This window comes from Lolium rigidum, chromosome 1 (assembly GCF_022539505.1).
Source record: "Lolium rigidum isolate FL_2022 chromosome 1, APGP_CSIRO_Lrig_0.1, whole genome shotgun sequence".
NCBI lineage: Eukaryota > Viridiplantae > Streptophyta > Magnoliopsida > Poales > Poaceae > Lolium > Lolium rigidum.
In genome coordinates, this window is record NC_061508.1 from 181,530,243 (window position 1) to 181,546,117 (window position 15,875).

General features: G+C 42.9%; 1 protein-coding gene and 2 long non-coding RNA genes across 4 annotated transcripts; 2 read left to right on the plus strand and 1 right to left on the minus strand.

Moving 5' to 3' along the window:
- The first annotated feature begins 208 nt into the window (after positions 1–208).
- On the plus strand, positions 209–1,209 carry LOC124682787. Its single transcript, XR_006996444.1, has 2 exons — positions 209–429; positions 813–1,209. It is a non-coding gene; the product is annotated as an uncharacterized LOC124682787 (long non-coding RNA).
- A 1,099-nt stretch (positions 1,210–2,308) lies between these two features.
- LOC124682788 lies at positions 2,309–4,516 on the minus strand. Its single transcript, XR_006996445.1, has 2 exons — positions 4,424–4,516; positions 2,309–2,707 (listed from the first exon to the last, which is right to left on the minus strand). It is a non-coding gene; the product is annotated as an uncharacterized LOC124682788 (long non-coding RNA).
- Positions 4,517–5,683: 1,167 nt separating this feature from the next.
- On the plus strand, positions 5,684–9,220 carry LOC124685705 (syntaxin-52-like). 2 transcript variants are annotated; one of them, XM_047219826.1, is made up of 8 exons: positions 5,684–5,906; positions 6,562–6,615; positions 6,744–6,960; positions 7,874–7,975; positions 8,136–8,239; positions 8,518–8,618; positions 8,698–8,742; positions 8,820–9,220. In XM_047219826.1, the coding sequence occupies exons 3-8, from the start codon at positions 6,746–6,748 to the stop codon at positions 8,949–8,951; spliced, it is 699 nt and encodes a 232-aa protein (XP_047075782.1). In that variant the 5' UTR covers positions 5,684–5,906; positions 6,562–6,615; positions 6,744–6,745; the 3' UTR covers positions 8,952–9,220. The 2 variants fall into 2 exon arrangements, with proteins under 2 accessions (XP_047075782.1, XP_047075781.1); XM_047219825.1 differs by lacking the exon at positions 6,562–6,615 and having other exon boundaries at positions 5,685–5,906.
- Positions 9,221–15,875: the final 6,655 nt, after the last annotated feature.

Sequence of the window (15,875 nt, forward strand, 5' to 3'; positions counted from 1 at the left end):
TAATCCAACGGTAGAAAAATTAGTAGTACCGGAAAGTACACAGAAATAAGTACTGGAAAGTACTCATTTATTTTATTTTTTAAAGAGCAAATATGTCATTTTACGTCCATTGACCCAACTTGTCTGGATGATCTCTCTAACTGTCTCCTTTCTCTCCCCGCGCATGTCCCCTGTCCCCAATCCCTCCCCCACCTCGCCGCCGGCGTGAGCTCCGACTGAGCGAGGACGCCGCGGACGATCGCCCCAGCCGAGAGTGGCGGCGGGGCCAACAGGAGGTTGCGCAGCCCCGCCTACTTTCCCTCCACCACGTCGCCCTGGGCCTGAGCTCGCCAATCGATCCACCACCTGGCCGCCGGCGTCAGCTCCGATTTGGGGTCTGTTTGTCGGTTCCAAAACGCTTGTAGCTGGGGACGCCTTCATTTTCCTCAGGTCTGATGTTGCTTCTTTTCTTCCCAATATAACACTTCCGTTAATGAGAATTGTCATATTTGCAGTGGACTATTTATCATTTGGTTTACGTGAATGATTGTGTTGTATGGAGATTATGTTGTATCGAATGTTTGTGTAGTTGACAGAAACTACATGTCAGAATCAATTTCGTTTGCAACGGTACAACTTTTGTAAAAGCTCTTAGAGGGGGAAAGAAATGTGATTTGTACATTATCAGGAATGGTCCACCCTCAATTGGTAGTTATGATAATGATAGCATGAGTGAAGAGGTACTTTACGTTGCTAATTTTGTACAAATTTACAAAGTTTTTCTCTATATTACCTCTATGTTGTTCGTAATACTCTTTTATGCTTTCGGACAGGATCAGCTCATTGCAGATTCATGGTGGGAGGCCACTGATATGGGCGAGTGGAACATGGAGGAAGATGGGTCATCAGCATGGACAGAGCAACCTCAACTGAACACCCATAAACAAGGCATTGACTTTTAGCAACACCGATATAGTCATTCAGTATGTAGAAAGAAACTGAATAACCGGGATGATTCTGAATGGTTATTTAGTAGGCTCTGAGATGAAGGCCCTTCCTGACATTTTTATCTATCTTTCATATTTGCCCTTTTTGTCTTGTGAATTCGGTCAGGTCGGGATGAAGGCCCTTACTGACATATTTATCTATCTTTCATATCATGGGATTATTTTCCATCACTTTCTCATATATATATGGATTGGCTGAATAGCTTTTCCAAGGTTTCCTCTTTGTTCAGCTAGCCTTCTCAATAATCTATAGCCGTGTTTATTGTTCTTGTCTAGCGTAGGATAATAATGTTCTGTACATCTACGTATACAATTACCTTGTACGGAGTATCAGCTGACTCGGAATCAATGGATAAAGCTCTCCTCAAATTGTGCAGCCTGTATGCTGGATTGGAGAGGAGCCAAAGTACACAAATTATACTCTAGGTTTTACTTGAACATTGTACTACATATTTTTGTTGGACAGCAGTTCAGTAAAACCTACAAGCCTTCATCTCCCACGAGTGTAGGCCTGCCCAACTTTGACCATACTAGCGATCATTTACCAATTGGTTCTGATTTTAAGGTTCTCACTAGCTAGCGCCTATGCTGGTCGCTTTTTTCGACTTATTTTTTTTGACACAAAAACAGTAGGGGAAAAAACTCCCTACCGTGTCATTTTTCATTTATATATATGCAAAGGATCATAATTTACAATGGAGTTCTCAACAATCTAAGCTCATAAATTATCTAACCAGGATAGCATGCCCTCCTTAATACCCTCCTTAATACTAGGCTTGGCTCGGTGAGAGTGGATTTTGTACACCCACGCATGGGTGTGGGTGTTTCCATCACCGTCCATTGTGCTTTGAGATTTGGATAAAAATATGAGAGAGAAAAGAATCTTTCTATCTACCATGGTGGGCACGAATCTTGAGAAATAAATGAACGGTGACGGAAACATCCACACCCATACGTGGGTGTACAAAAGTATTTCTTTTTACATAATCTTTAAACTTGTACAAGCATCTGGATAGACTAGGAGCATTATTATTAAAGATGGCGTCATTTCTTTGGTCCCATATACTCCAGCATCCTGTAATGATAATCTCCATAAGAAAATTCATATGGTATCTTTCCTTAACTTCAGCAATCATATAATTGATGGTTAAATCAGTATATAGTTTGCTCATTGCTTATCTTGTGTGAAATGTTCTGTTCAGTTGCTCCATTAGGAGTCAATCGCAAGTGAGCTCATAATAGGGTATTAGCAGTAAAACCAAGTACTGTAGAAGATTCAGCGATGTTTCTATTAGACAGACGAGTGAAGTTGACGTGCCAGGAAAATAAAACACAAAGATTAACCATCACATCGTCTTTTATCATCTCTTTGCAAAGACACAGGACAGGTTCCTGTGAACCCACCGAGCTGGTTAACAAAACCCACCACCAGCAGTATTACATATGATACCATATCAGTGTTTTACATTTTATTGATGACTACACCCAGACGGTTGCGCCTTTGGTTCAAACTACACCCTCCTTGGCTCGATTGAGAACAACTTGGAGCATCTTTGCAGCTGTTCTTCTCTCGTCCAATCTACACGCTCGTGTTTGCGGATGTTCTTCTCTTTTCCTGATAGAGGTATGGCTATGAGATTCAGGTTCATCAGCACGATGAACTGGCACATCGTCAGCCTCACCAAAAACAGCTTTATGCATTACTTCAGAGATATAAGATCCTTGGAGGCACATAAACAAGAGCACATAAGGTAACAGTGAGTTAAGCTTGGAAAAAGAAATAGTAGTGGTAGTATACTTGAGTTTGCAGGAGCTCCTTCGAAATAGATGGGGCAGACAATAGATACATGCTGTAAAATTCAAGCCTGGTTCGTCTTTCAACCAGGAAAATTTTACCTCAGCTATGCACAAGCCACAAGAAACATACACAACTAAAAGAAAAAGGAGATAAGCTACAACACCCACAAAAAGAAGTTCGCCGTCAGCACAAGATAGCCATAACTATAATAATCAGCAAATACACAAAACAATTGAGCCAGAGAAATAAGACAATCATGCAAATACACAAACACCAGGATTAGTACAGTTACACTATGAACCCTTTTACTGGTGGTTGATGGTAAGCAGTAACAAGGTAGCATGCCAGGAACTGTTCAGATAAGGCATCACCCATATCTCACCACCGTCTTCACCATCAGCATTATCTGATTACAGGACTTCACCATATAGAGCAATCTCTTTCTCTCATGACAGACTTAATAATATATTTGAAACTGATGCTAAGCCACTAGTGCTGTCCCTAGCATTCTTGTTTGATCAAATCACCGTTCAGTATAACAGCGAGAGCTGGCTCCTAATGACTCCCACACATGTTTTCTCATACCATAATGCAGGAACTAGAACATAATTCAGCTTTGAAGTATGCATTACGAATTCCACAACTATAGGTATCTTTCCTCCACCATACCCAGGCACAACTAAGAACTGTTGTCACCTTTCATGCTCCACAAGCGATGCAGTTATTAGTCACTAAGAAGTAACATCAAACTTCAAAAGTTCGACACATATTCCGTCCTAAGTTTTACAGTGTACACAAAGCCCTCGACATGGGTGTCCAGGCAATGCCAGAATAGCTTGATTATGCCTTTCATTTATCTCTAGAAATGAATGACAACAGAATATCATTCTATATTCCAACAGAAAGTTTTTTTTAAAAAAAAACCGTAAGACAGAGCTCGTGTAAATTATAAATACATGTAAGCTCTTCAAAGTGTAAATTGCAGCCAAACCATAGCAAAACTTTATAGTTAAATAATCAGGTCCTTTAAAAGTGTACAGTACAAATGTACAACCAAAACTCCACAAGTACAGGAAAATTGTATAATTCAGCCAAGTCCTTGAGAAGTGGAACTCAATCCAATAAAAAATTTATCAGAAATATTTGTTATTGTACATAAATCATATCTTCTTAAAAAAATGAACATTACTAGCTAGATGTATGATGCAAGGATATGCAACACTAATGCAGAAAGAGATGGAACATGTTAGAAAATAAATGCCTTGAATATGAAGAGCTCCCTGGAGTCCCTGTGATGACAAGATGTAAAACAGAAATATTCAACCATAGGCTGATAAAACAGTTCTCTCACCAAAAGTTTTAAGTGATGATCTGTTGTTTATAGCAGTAGTGCATTAGCATGCAGTACTATGATTTTGATTACGAACTGGGACTAACAAGTGATATTTGCAATTGCACATTTAGTTGGCTCAAATTTTATAAGAACATAGTACCTTACGGCTGCATGATTTGGCTCCGACCAAAGAGAAAAAAGGTGTACGGCATATTCAAGTATATTTGAGAACTGTGCAACAACCAACTTGTCTGTACGAATTTGCGATTTGCAACCCAGCAGAAAAAACAAGTTCAGGCTGCTCACCTGGGGCCGGTAGATCGACCTCTTGCCGGAAGGAGGCGGCGGGGCAGTGGGCAGAGACGGCGGACCGCATCATGCTCTCCAGCGGCTAGGGCAGGCGGGCGGCGGCTGGGCAGGCTGGCAGAGGCGCAGGGAAGTCCCCCAAAAGCAGCGGCGAGGCCAATCCCCGGCGAGGCCCGTATTTTGGCGCAATCACTGCATCCTGCATCGCCGTTGGCCGAGATCCCCATCGTGCAACGCCCGCCTCCGCTTGACTGGATCGTGCTCTCTAGCGGAGAGGTTGTGCAGGGTGAGAAGTTACAGTAATACCCTAGGTCCTGGTTTTATGAATTGATAAATAATTGCGTGAGATCAACGGCTAAAATAAATCGAAGCGGTAGTACTGGGTAGTACTAGGAAGTACTTGCCAACCACCGTAAAAGGGCTCAAAGATAAAAGAATGCAGCAAAGATCTGTTTTCCTGAAGTGTCAGATCTAGAATGGCAAGCAAGTCAAAAAGCGTCTGATGAGTCTGAGTCATCTTCTATTGCCACTTTATTTATAAAGCTTGCATCCTCTCTAGGACCTAGCATTTTCAAATAGATATTTGCGATTTATTCATGTACCGTGGTTGATGGGTATCGGTAGAAATTATGTTCTTTGCGCAAGCATTTTATTATGATTTATATAGTCATAAAATTCTTCACATTTAAAAAAAAAAAATTAACATAGATGGCATATTTGCTTTTGTGTGGATTGTTCTATAGTAGGACATGTGTAAGAGAATAGAAATTTGGGTGAAAACCAAGTTCTGAAACAATGGTACGAAAAAATCAAGGCATACTTTAAACCTATATTGTTTGATTTATTTTAGACCCTTGCAACGCACATGCACTTTTCCTATTTAAACATAAATATGAATAAAACATATAGAAAATATTACCCATATCATTATTTTTGGTAGATGAGTCCAGTAAAAAAAATGAAATTTTGAGTAATTACAATTTCAAGTTTGAAAAATATTTAATAAAAATTAGTTGAAGAATCTTCACCCGGTGCAACGCACGGGCTCTTTTGCTAGTCTATTTAAATGTACGGAGTAGTTGATTTATGTAGAGCGAGGCGGCAGTTTTTTTTTCCGGGTGGAAACAAATTTGAGTTGTCCTCCCTGCGGACCCCGCCCGATGGCTCGTCGGCTCGCCGTGTCCGTCGCCGTTGACGTCCCTATCGCATCAGACACTCACAGAACGGCACGTATTTTCTCAAAAAAATTAAAACTCCATAAAAAACACGGAGAAAATAACAGGGCGACAAGCGGGGAAAGCCGAAAGGGGGAGGCGACGCAGCCTAGAGGCGTAATCCCAAGAAGCTTCAACCTCCGATTCCCGAGAGCATATCGTCCAGGTTCCTGAATTTACATCCGGATCCACTGGAGGCGTCCCCTACCCGTCCACGATAGTAACCGCTCGCTCCCAGAAAAGTCCTCCCCCACCACGCGCTCGACCAGGTTCGTCTGCCTCCGTTTTTCCTCCAATTTCGCTCAAATTCGAGCTCAAAATTCCACACCTAACGGGATCCACGGAGAGGAAGAAGATTTGACGGGAGGGGAGGGGTTTGGGTGGCGCTGCCATGGTGAGCCGGGAGAGGAAGAAGAAGATTCGGCATGGGAGGGGCGGGGACGGCCGGGAGAGGGGGGTAAGTCACCCAGCCGGCCAGGGCGCGCGGTCAGAACGAGTTGGGGGCAGGGGCACGTACAGATCGACGCCATCCCGACCACCTTGATTTTGACCTCACCTCCGATCTGTGCGCAAATATGTCAACTCAGAGAACATAAACGTGCACAGATGTACCCATTTTTTTCTTGGAACAGGAACAATGAGCGGTAGCAATTCTGCGGGGTGCTGTCTGCTAGAGCCACTGATTGCAATTTTTCTACTGTTGTCAAATTGTTGTCCAATTGATTGGGAAATTGAGTGGAGTTGACTGCAATTTCGCCAATTTTGCTACTGCTTATGTTGAATAAATTGTACCCTGCTTTGTTTTATGTCTCAGTTCTGCTAATTTTGCATTGTTAAAACATTCCCTGTTTGGTACTTCTTTTTTGTTTTGGTACATTTATGAATTATTTCTTGTGGTGTATGAATTATTCCCTCAAATTGTAGCGGTTCAAGAAATAACCATTACGAAGTTGGTTACAAAGTATTGGTAAAATATAGGTAAATGTGATATTGTTAAAATATTGCTCCTTCTTATACCTATATATCATGCTAAAGCTTTATATCATGCCATACTTTTTTGTGCTCACCTGACAATTATTATGCTAATACTATTGTGAATTAACCAGCAATGGCATCATCTTCGGACCCATGGATGAAAGAGTACACTGAAGCATCTAAGCTTGTTGATGATATAAGTTCCATGATTGCCGATAGAGGATCTCTTCCACAATCAGGCCCTGAAATTATGCGTCACACATCAGCTATTCGCAGAAAAATAACTATTCTTGGGACTAGACTGGATAGTTTGGTGACGTTGTTGTCCAGGATTCCTCCAAAGTCACTGTATGTTCTATTACGACTACTTTTTCTTTATGCATTATATACTGATGATCATTGGAGTCCCTACATTGACACTATATTTGTAGACTCTGATGTCTTGACAGTTTATTGTGAAAGTTACAAAGGTATATCGGACAGTAGAATCTCAGAGAATTTGTATTAAATGTTAAATACCACTATTGTCATGTTCGATGTATCCTACATCGGTTGGCTGCTTAACTCTTCTAGGCTCAGTAAAACAATCGTTATAATGGTCTGTGCAATATAGGGAAGAGGCTTCCATGCTGGTTGCAAGTTTCATGTGAAATGTGTATCTGGTACGACCTGGTAGTTGTGAGTTGCTAGAGGACTAGGCTTTGGCCCAAGTGCCTTGAGAGCAACTCTGGTCAATCGGAGCACATGGAGAAAGCAGGGGATGATGATAGGAGAAGGGGAGTAGGGTTAAAGAGACTTCTTATAACAAGGCCAAGGCCTTAGATAGCCGGCTGCTATTAACTAACTCCTTTAGCAAATAAGATGAGGTTCTAAAAAAATAAGTAAATGGAGATAGTCCTAGTAGATTGGAGAAAAAACTAAACTAGAATACTAAGACCCTTGTATATATAACAGTAGTCTATGTGAATTTTTTTAGTACTGTAGGATTGTCATTGAAGGCTGATTTTTGTCTTCTGCATCAATAACAACTACATCAAAGCCTTTTCCCCAAGCTAGTTGGGGCAGGCTAGATATGAAAGCCAATGGACATATAAGGAAACCAAAAAGACAAGGAGAGAAAAACTAATTAAAGAATGAGTAAACTAGGATTTTTGTCTTCTGCATATGTATAATAAATTAGTATCCTGCGGTTAAAAGGTCTGATGATTTATACTTGCTATCAAAAAATTAAGCATAGTGTTTTTTTATAAAATTTGTGCAGCACTGACAAGGAGATGCATAAGCGCCAAGATGCGCTTTCCAACTTAAAATCGAAAGCAAAGCAGATGGGGACAAGTTTCAATGTGTCAAACTTTGCAAACAGGTGTGTTCTTTCATGTCAGTACTGAACCTAGTGCCCTCTTATCCTGCATCAGTGCTCACCTTTTCTTGGGGGTTAAAAATATACTTGAAAACTTAATTTCTTTCAAATTTGCTCAGAATACGTAATAAGAATATATATAATATGCATTTATTCTATGTAGGGAGGATTTGCTTGGTCAGGGTAAGAAAGCAGCTGATGATATGAGCAGAGTTGCTGGGTTGGATAACCAAGGGATTGTTGGCCTTCAGAGGCAAGTTATGAAAGGTATTACTGTTAGTTTTTATTATTGTTCCTCCAGTAGTTTTCCGTTAACTATGGGCCTTCTCAATTATGTAAATTGAATAAATACACATTTGTGCCTAAGCGAACTTAATATGTTCCATGGGCCCCTGTTTGGTATTGTTACTACATTCATGTTGGTTAGCACATATATTTATATTATTCTCCTTTTTGATTTTTTTTATATTCTTAAAAGTACCAGTGTCTTGTACAGATGATAACCATTGTGTGGTAGCTTATTCCTTTTCTTCAACAATTTGCAGAACAAGATGAGGGTCTTGAAAGGCTGGAGGAGACAGTACTGAGCACAAAACATATAGCACTAGCAGTCAATGAAGAACTTACTCTGCATACAAGATTGATTGTTAGTGCTAGTGCCCCTAAAAGAGCCATGTGAATGTGTTTCCAATAATGGATGAATAATTCCTTTCTCCATGTTGCAGGATGACCTTGAAGATCACGTGGACGTTACGAACTCCCGACTTCAGGTAGATATTTTACTACTATTTGACATGAATTAGTCAGCTTATGCGGATGTGACATTGACGGGGCTCTCTTCATTCAGCGTGTGCAAAAGGGGCTTGCAGTTCTGAACAAGCGCACCAAAGGTGGCTGCTCATGCATGGCCCTGCTGCTATCTGTTGCCGCCATAGTGCTGCTCGCCGTGATTGTTTGGCTTCTCATCAAGTATCTGTAAAGAAGATGCTGCTTTGCAACCTTTGTTCATTGCATCGCTTGTTTGCTACTCCATTGGAATGTGCAGTCTCTCGAAAGATATATGATGGTTTTTATGGTGGTACTTTCCTTTTTTTTTTTTTGGAATGGTTATACTCCGAATCAATATGTACAAGGTATGAGGCTCGGGCATACGTCCAGCAATATGTGTGAACATTTGTGCCCTTGTAAGCTTGCGGTGAGAAATGTAGACATTTTATGTGAGGATTTATACATATCCTGTACCTGTCATTTTCCATTGTCGTAGTGTGCCACCAATGCAAGGCCGCTTGTATTGCAAAACCAGGCCCATCTCTTCAGGCCACAATGTTGAACTTTGTTGTTTTTATCTGGGCCGATGGTCGTCCACGAGGCAGAGGGTTTATAGTGGTTGCAGTTGACTGTGTTGACGATTGATTTGATTGGTAGTTAACACAATGTTTCCGCAGCCGAACTCAAGGCTAAGGAGTGATTGGTTGTTCACAAGGAAATTTCCATATTTTTCCATTTAGCCTACTGGATACCTTATGAGGAGAAATGGAGCTTGGACTGTTGTTATGTTTGGTTGCAAACAATTTTAGTAGCGGTATGAGGGTGAAGTAAATGCCAGACTGGTTGGCAAGCCACAAATCGTGTTTCTCAGCTTCGTTGATACAACACATATTGTTCTATAGCTCGCATAAATTTCGATAAGGTCACCTTGCACAGTCAGCCGAAAGTTCGCAGATGATCATATGTAGGATGTATAACGTAAAGAAGAAAGTAAGGTGTGAAATGACGAGAGGGTCTAATGTTGATAAGATGATTTATGGTGTTAAGGTCTCTAACGCGGAAGACTGGTGGTAATTTAGGTTGAAAGAGGAGGGTTCAGAAAACTTCATTGGTGGTGTGGATCATGCGTTCGGCTCGGCCATTTTGGGGAGGTGTATAGGGACAGGATAGGCGAAGAGCGACACCATGGGAAAAGAGATAGATCCGTAGATTGGTGGTGAGAAATTCTTCTCCGTTATCATATTGAAGACATCGTATGGTTGTGTGGAATTGATTTGCGATGAAGACAAAGAAGCGAAGCAGAGTATCACAAGTATCAGATTTTGCATGTAGAGAAAACACCCAAGAAAAATGCGAGAAATCATCAGGAATAACTAAGTAATATTTGTAGCCTGGACAACTAAGAACAGGTGACGTCCACAGATCAGAATGAATAAGATCAAACGGAAACGATGCATGGGAGTGGGATGTAGAAAAATGTAATTTCGTGTGTTTCCCTAATTGAAAAGCATCGCATAAAGTTTGAGACGTTGCATGTTTATTACAACTTGAAAGAAAATCTAAAGGTAAATGCGACATGGCGGAAGAGTTGTGGTGGCCTCCGGCGCAGGCTCCGTTGTCGGGATGGCCACCCGAGTAGTGATGTTGCTGACCTCTACCGCGGTCACGTCCGCCGCCGTGCTTCTGACCTCCACCTCGGCCTCCACGTTGGCCGTATTGGAACCCAGGGATCGGATACCGTCCACGGTAGTTGGGGCTAACGCCAGGAGGACGCACGGGGTTGCAGCTGCCACTGCGGGCGCCACGGCCACCAGTCTGCACAGTGAGTGCTTGGGCACCAACATGGTGGTTTTGAGAGGTGGCGTCAACCTCAGCGCGATGAAGACGGGAGCAGGCGTCGGCGAAGGAGCGGACCGCTGACTTGAGAATCTCGGCCTATAGCTATTACTGCTCACCAAGGCCGTCGATGAACTGAAGGATGAGGTCGTGGTCGTCAACGGGGCGGCCGATTGCAGCAAGATCATCTGCGACCCGCTGCAGTTTGCTGGCGTAGGTGGAGATGGAGAGATCGCCACGAGGGCTGCTGCGAAACGCCTTGCTAAGGAAGAGGTAGTGCGATGCCTCGTTGTCGAGGAAGAAGCGGGTGATGTGCGTCCATGTCGAGCAGTCTCGGCCGTCGGGGCCGGAGACGAGGCGGTAGAGATCATCGCTCAAGGTGCCCATGAACCACAGAGAGATGTGGATATCCACTGCTATCCAAAAGTCGTCGGGGGCGGTGGGGGCTGCACCGTCGATGATGTGATCCATCACCTTATACATGTTGAGGAGGAAGATGATGATCTGCCTCCACATTGAGAAGTGTTCGCCAGCGGAATTGACCTGAAATTTGATGTAGTTGTGGATGTGAACTCCGATGATCGGGTGAGAGGTGGGCTGTGATGGAAGCGGCGTGTAGAGGATGGAAGTCTACAAGGCAGTGTTGGTGACGATCGGAAGATCGATCATTAGGATTTGGAGGTTTAGGGAATCAGAAGTTGTAGTGTTTAGGGGGATTTTGGGAAGAGGTGGGCCAAGAGACGGTAGTGTTTGGGGGATTTTGAGAAGTTCGCTGGAGGCGTTTGGGTTTTGGGGAGGTGGGAATACGTCGGTGGTGGCGGCGCTGATGGAAGGCGGCGCGCCTGACTCTGATACCAAGAAGACGGAATATATTCTTATTATTGATAATAAACCAAGGATTACAAGTGTTCATATAGGGGAGAGAGGGAGAGGTAAAACCCTAGCCGAACCAGGCCCATATAGAAGTACAATTCAACACGTCGGACTTCCTCTTAAGAGGACCGCAAGGCCCATAGCTTTAGCCCGAGGGATAGGTGGTCTCTCTCAGGCACTATGACTATGTCGCTCAAGATGATCTATGTGAAGAACGCTTCAGCAACCTTTCTGCACCTCTCGATCTAGACTGGATGAGGTAGGAGAACTACATCAATACTCTTGAAGCACACAGGGATCGCGTGAAGGGACGCGTAGGGATAGTCAAGTTTGTCAACACCAATCATCCTTCACATCAAAGAGAAAGACACCGTTGAGAGATACTTTCACAGGAGGCACATATAAGGAGACTTTTTTTATTCATGCACCGTGAAAAATTTATTCATCAACACGCACATGAAACCACAACAAAAATGGGAGTAAAAGGTGTCCGAGGACATCCCCTATCCAAAAAAACCCGTTTATAATCTCGATGAATAGGTGAGTAAGATCGAGTTCAGAACATGGAGTAACAAGCCTGAAAACAAAGAGGAACTCAACTCCATATGTAAAGTTTTTACTAATAGCATGAATAAGCTTCTTGAATATGTACCCAGGATCAACCGAGGCATAGCCTACCTAGAATAATCCAACAACTTGCTACGGGACACCCTCATCAACGCCACAACTCCGCTCTCTACCTCGCCTTCCCATGGTACCAAATAATCTCTAGGGATTATTTGATCCTACCTAGCTTGATTTCAATCTTGGGGAATTTTTAAGACCTTGCAATCTTTATTATTTTAGCATGTTTACATTTTTGCAAGTTTAGTTTGCTTTCCTATGTTGCAAAATAAGTTGCATCATCATCTCTTAAATAGGGGATGATTCTTATCTTTTGGGCCATGAAACAATATTAAGAATTCAGTTTGTGATTGTTTTATTAGATGTATGAATTAAGTTGAGTTCTACCTCACTTGTACTTTGATGATGATTTTAGGATCTTACACACCATTAATCTTATTCAGACATGTATAAGATAGTTGATGTCATGGGACATACCATGAGCTTGATTATCAAATACAAGAAAAATAAAAATAAAAAGGGAAGAAAAAGATAAACAAAAGAAAATATGTATAAGTTTAATCTAGAATCTTAGAATGAGTAAGAAGTTGAGGTAGATACTCAACTCACAAACAATGAATTACTTCAAACTCGCCTTTGAAGTCTCCTTGGTCTCTTTTAAGTCTTCTCGTGTAATAGAATTTAAGCATGTCTAGCTTATGGCACAACTCTAAAAAATGACCTAATAATAATTGTTCTATGAGCAAGTAGACATGCCCGCATGTGTGAGAATAAATGAAAGTGATTGTTCTAGGTCGTTTATTTGTAACGTCTAAATATGTTTTAGATCTTCTCATTACGCTTGTTCGGTTGAACTTTATGAGCTATATCATGTTATTTACTATTCTCCGCACAATAAAATAATTCTGAAGGTGAGGAATCCTCCCAAATCATTTAATTTGTATAACTAATATAGAGCCCAATGATGTTTCTATATCTTTCAAATTTATTATATGTTGTAATGCACTCATTTATTTTAATATTGACTTGCTCTCCGAAAACATGAGGACGATGTTTTTAAAGCTGCTATCTTGCTCAGGGATGAGCAAGGATCTAAGCTTGTGGATGTTGATGATTGTATTTTACATTGTGTTTTTCATTATGTTTTTACATAAGTAATGATAGGAGTTTTGCATTTTACCATGATCGCGTGTGGACACACACAATTTTTTTGGGTCATTCCCACCCTCCGAGGCTCGCTTCCCAGGGAAACCCTAATCCATTGACTAATTGCCGTCAGCGCATGTGCGTGTAGCCGGACGCACCCGGGGGTTACAAAATTGGTTGAAAACACACCCCACCATGATAATGTACACACCATGTGGACACTCATAATTTTTTGGGTCATTCCCACCCTCCTAGGCTGGCTTTCCAGGGAAACCCTAATCCATTGACCGTGTAGTCTACAACATTGACTAATAGCCGCCAGCGCATGTGCGTGTAGCCGGACGCACCCGGGGGTACAAAATTGGTTCAAACAACACCCCACCATGTTAGTGTACACACCATGTGGACACACACAATTGTTTTGGGTCATTCCCACCCTCCGAGGCTCGCTTCCCAGGGAAACCCTAATCAATTGACTAATTGCCGTCAGCGCATGTGCGTGTAGCCGGACGCACCCGGGGGTACAAAATTGGTTCAAACACACCCCACCATGAAAATGTACACAACATGTGGACACACACAATTTTTTGGGTCATTCCCACCCTCCTAGGCTCGCTTTCCAGGGATACCCTAATCCATTGACCGTGCGGTCTACAACATTGACTAATTGCCGTCAGCACATGTGCGTGTAGCCGGACGCACCCGGGGGTACAAAATTGGTTCAAACAACACCCCACCATGATAGTGTACACACCATGTGGATACACACAATTTTTTGGGTCATTCCCACCCTCCGAGGCTCGCTTTCCAGGGAAACCCTAATCCATTGGCTAATTGCCGTCAGCGCATGTGCGTGTAGCCGAACGCACCCGGGGGTAAAAAATTGGTTCAAAACACACCCCACCATGATAATGTACACACCATGTGGACAAACACAATTTTTGGGTCATTCCCACCCTCCTAGGCTCGCTTTCCAGGGAAACCCTAATCCATTGACCGTGCGGTCTACAACATTGACTAATTGCCGTCAGCGCATATGCGTGTAGCCGGACGCACCCGGGGGTACAAAATTGGTTCAAACAACACCCGACCATGATAGTGTACACACCATATGGACACACACAATTTTTTGGGTCATTCCCACCCTCCGAGGCTCGCTTCCCAGGGAAACCGTAATCCATTGACTAATTGCCGCCAGCGCATGTGCGTGTAGCCGGACGCACCCGGGGGTACAAAATTGGTTGAAAACACACCCCACCATGATAATGTACACATGATACGCGTGAAGCACACATCCGTTGGGAACCCCAATTGGAAGGTGTGATGCGTATAGCAGCAAGTTTCCCTCAGTATGAAACCAAGGTTATCGAACCAGTAGGAGATGAAGGCCACGTGAAGGTTGTTGGTGAACGAGTGTAGTGCGGCGCAACACCAGAGATTCCGGCGCCAACGTGGAACCTGCACAACACAATCACAATACTTTGCCCCAACTTAACAGTGAGGTTGTCAATCTCACCGGCTTGCTGAAAACAAAGGATTAAACGTATGGTGTGGAGAATGATGTTTGCTTGTAGAAAACAACCGAGAACAGAGATTGCAGTAGATTGTATTCAGATGTAAAAGAATGGACCGGGGTCCACAGTTCACTAGTGGTGTCTCTCCCATAAGATAAATAGCATGTTGGGTGAACAAATTACAGTTGGGCAATTGACAAATAGAGATGCATACATATCATGATAATTACTATGAGATTTAATCAGGGCATTACGACAAAGTACATAGACCGCTATCCAGCATGCATATATGCCTAAAAAGTCCACCTTCAGGTTAGCATCCGCACCCCTTCCAATATTAAGTTGCAAACAACAGACAATTGCATTAAGTATGGTGCGTAATGTAATCAACACAAATATCCTTAGACAAAGCATTGATGTTTTATCCCTAGTGGCAACAACACATCCACAACCTTAGAACTTTCTTCCACTGTCCCAGATTCAATGGAGGCATGAATCCACTATCGAGCATAAATACTCCCTCTTGGAGTCACAAGTATCAACTTGGCCAGAGCCTCTACTAGTAACGGAGAGCATGCAAGAACATAAACAACATATATATGATAGATTGATAATCAACTTGACATAGTATTCAATATTCATCGGATCCCAACAAACGCAACATGTAGCATTACAAATAGATGATCTTGATCATGATAGGCAGCTCACAAGATCTAACATGATAGCACAATGAGGAGAACAACCATCTAGCTACTGCTATGGACCCATAGTCCAAGGATGAACTACTCACGCATCAGTCCGGAGGCGGGCATGGTGATGTAGAGCACTCCGGTGATGATTCCCCTCTCCGACAGGGTGCCGGAGGCGATCTCCTGAATCCCCCGAGATGGGATTGGCGGCGGCGGCGTCTCTGGAAGTATTTCCGTATCGTGGCTCTCGGTAATAGGGTTTTCGCGACGGAGAGTTTAAGTAGGCGGAAGGGCAGAGTTGGAGGCAGCGCAGGGGCCCACACCATAGGGCAGCGCGGGCCCCCCCTTGGCCGTGCGGCCCTGTGGTCTGGGCGCCTCGTCGCCCCACCTCGTATCCTCTTCGGTCTTCTGGAAGCTCCGTGGAAAAATAAGACCCTGGGCGTTAATTTCGTC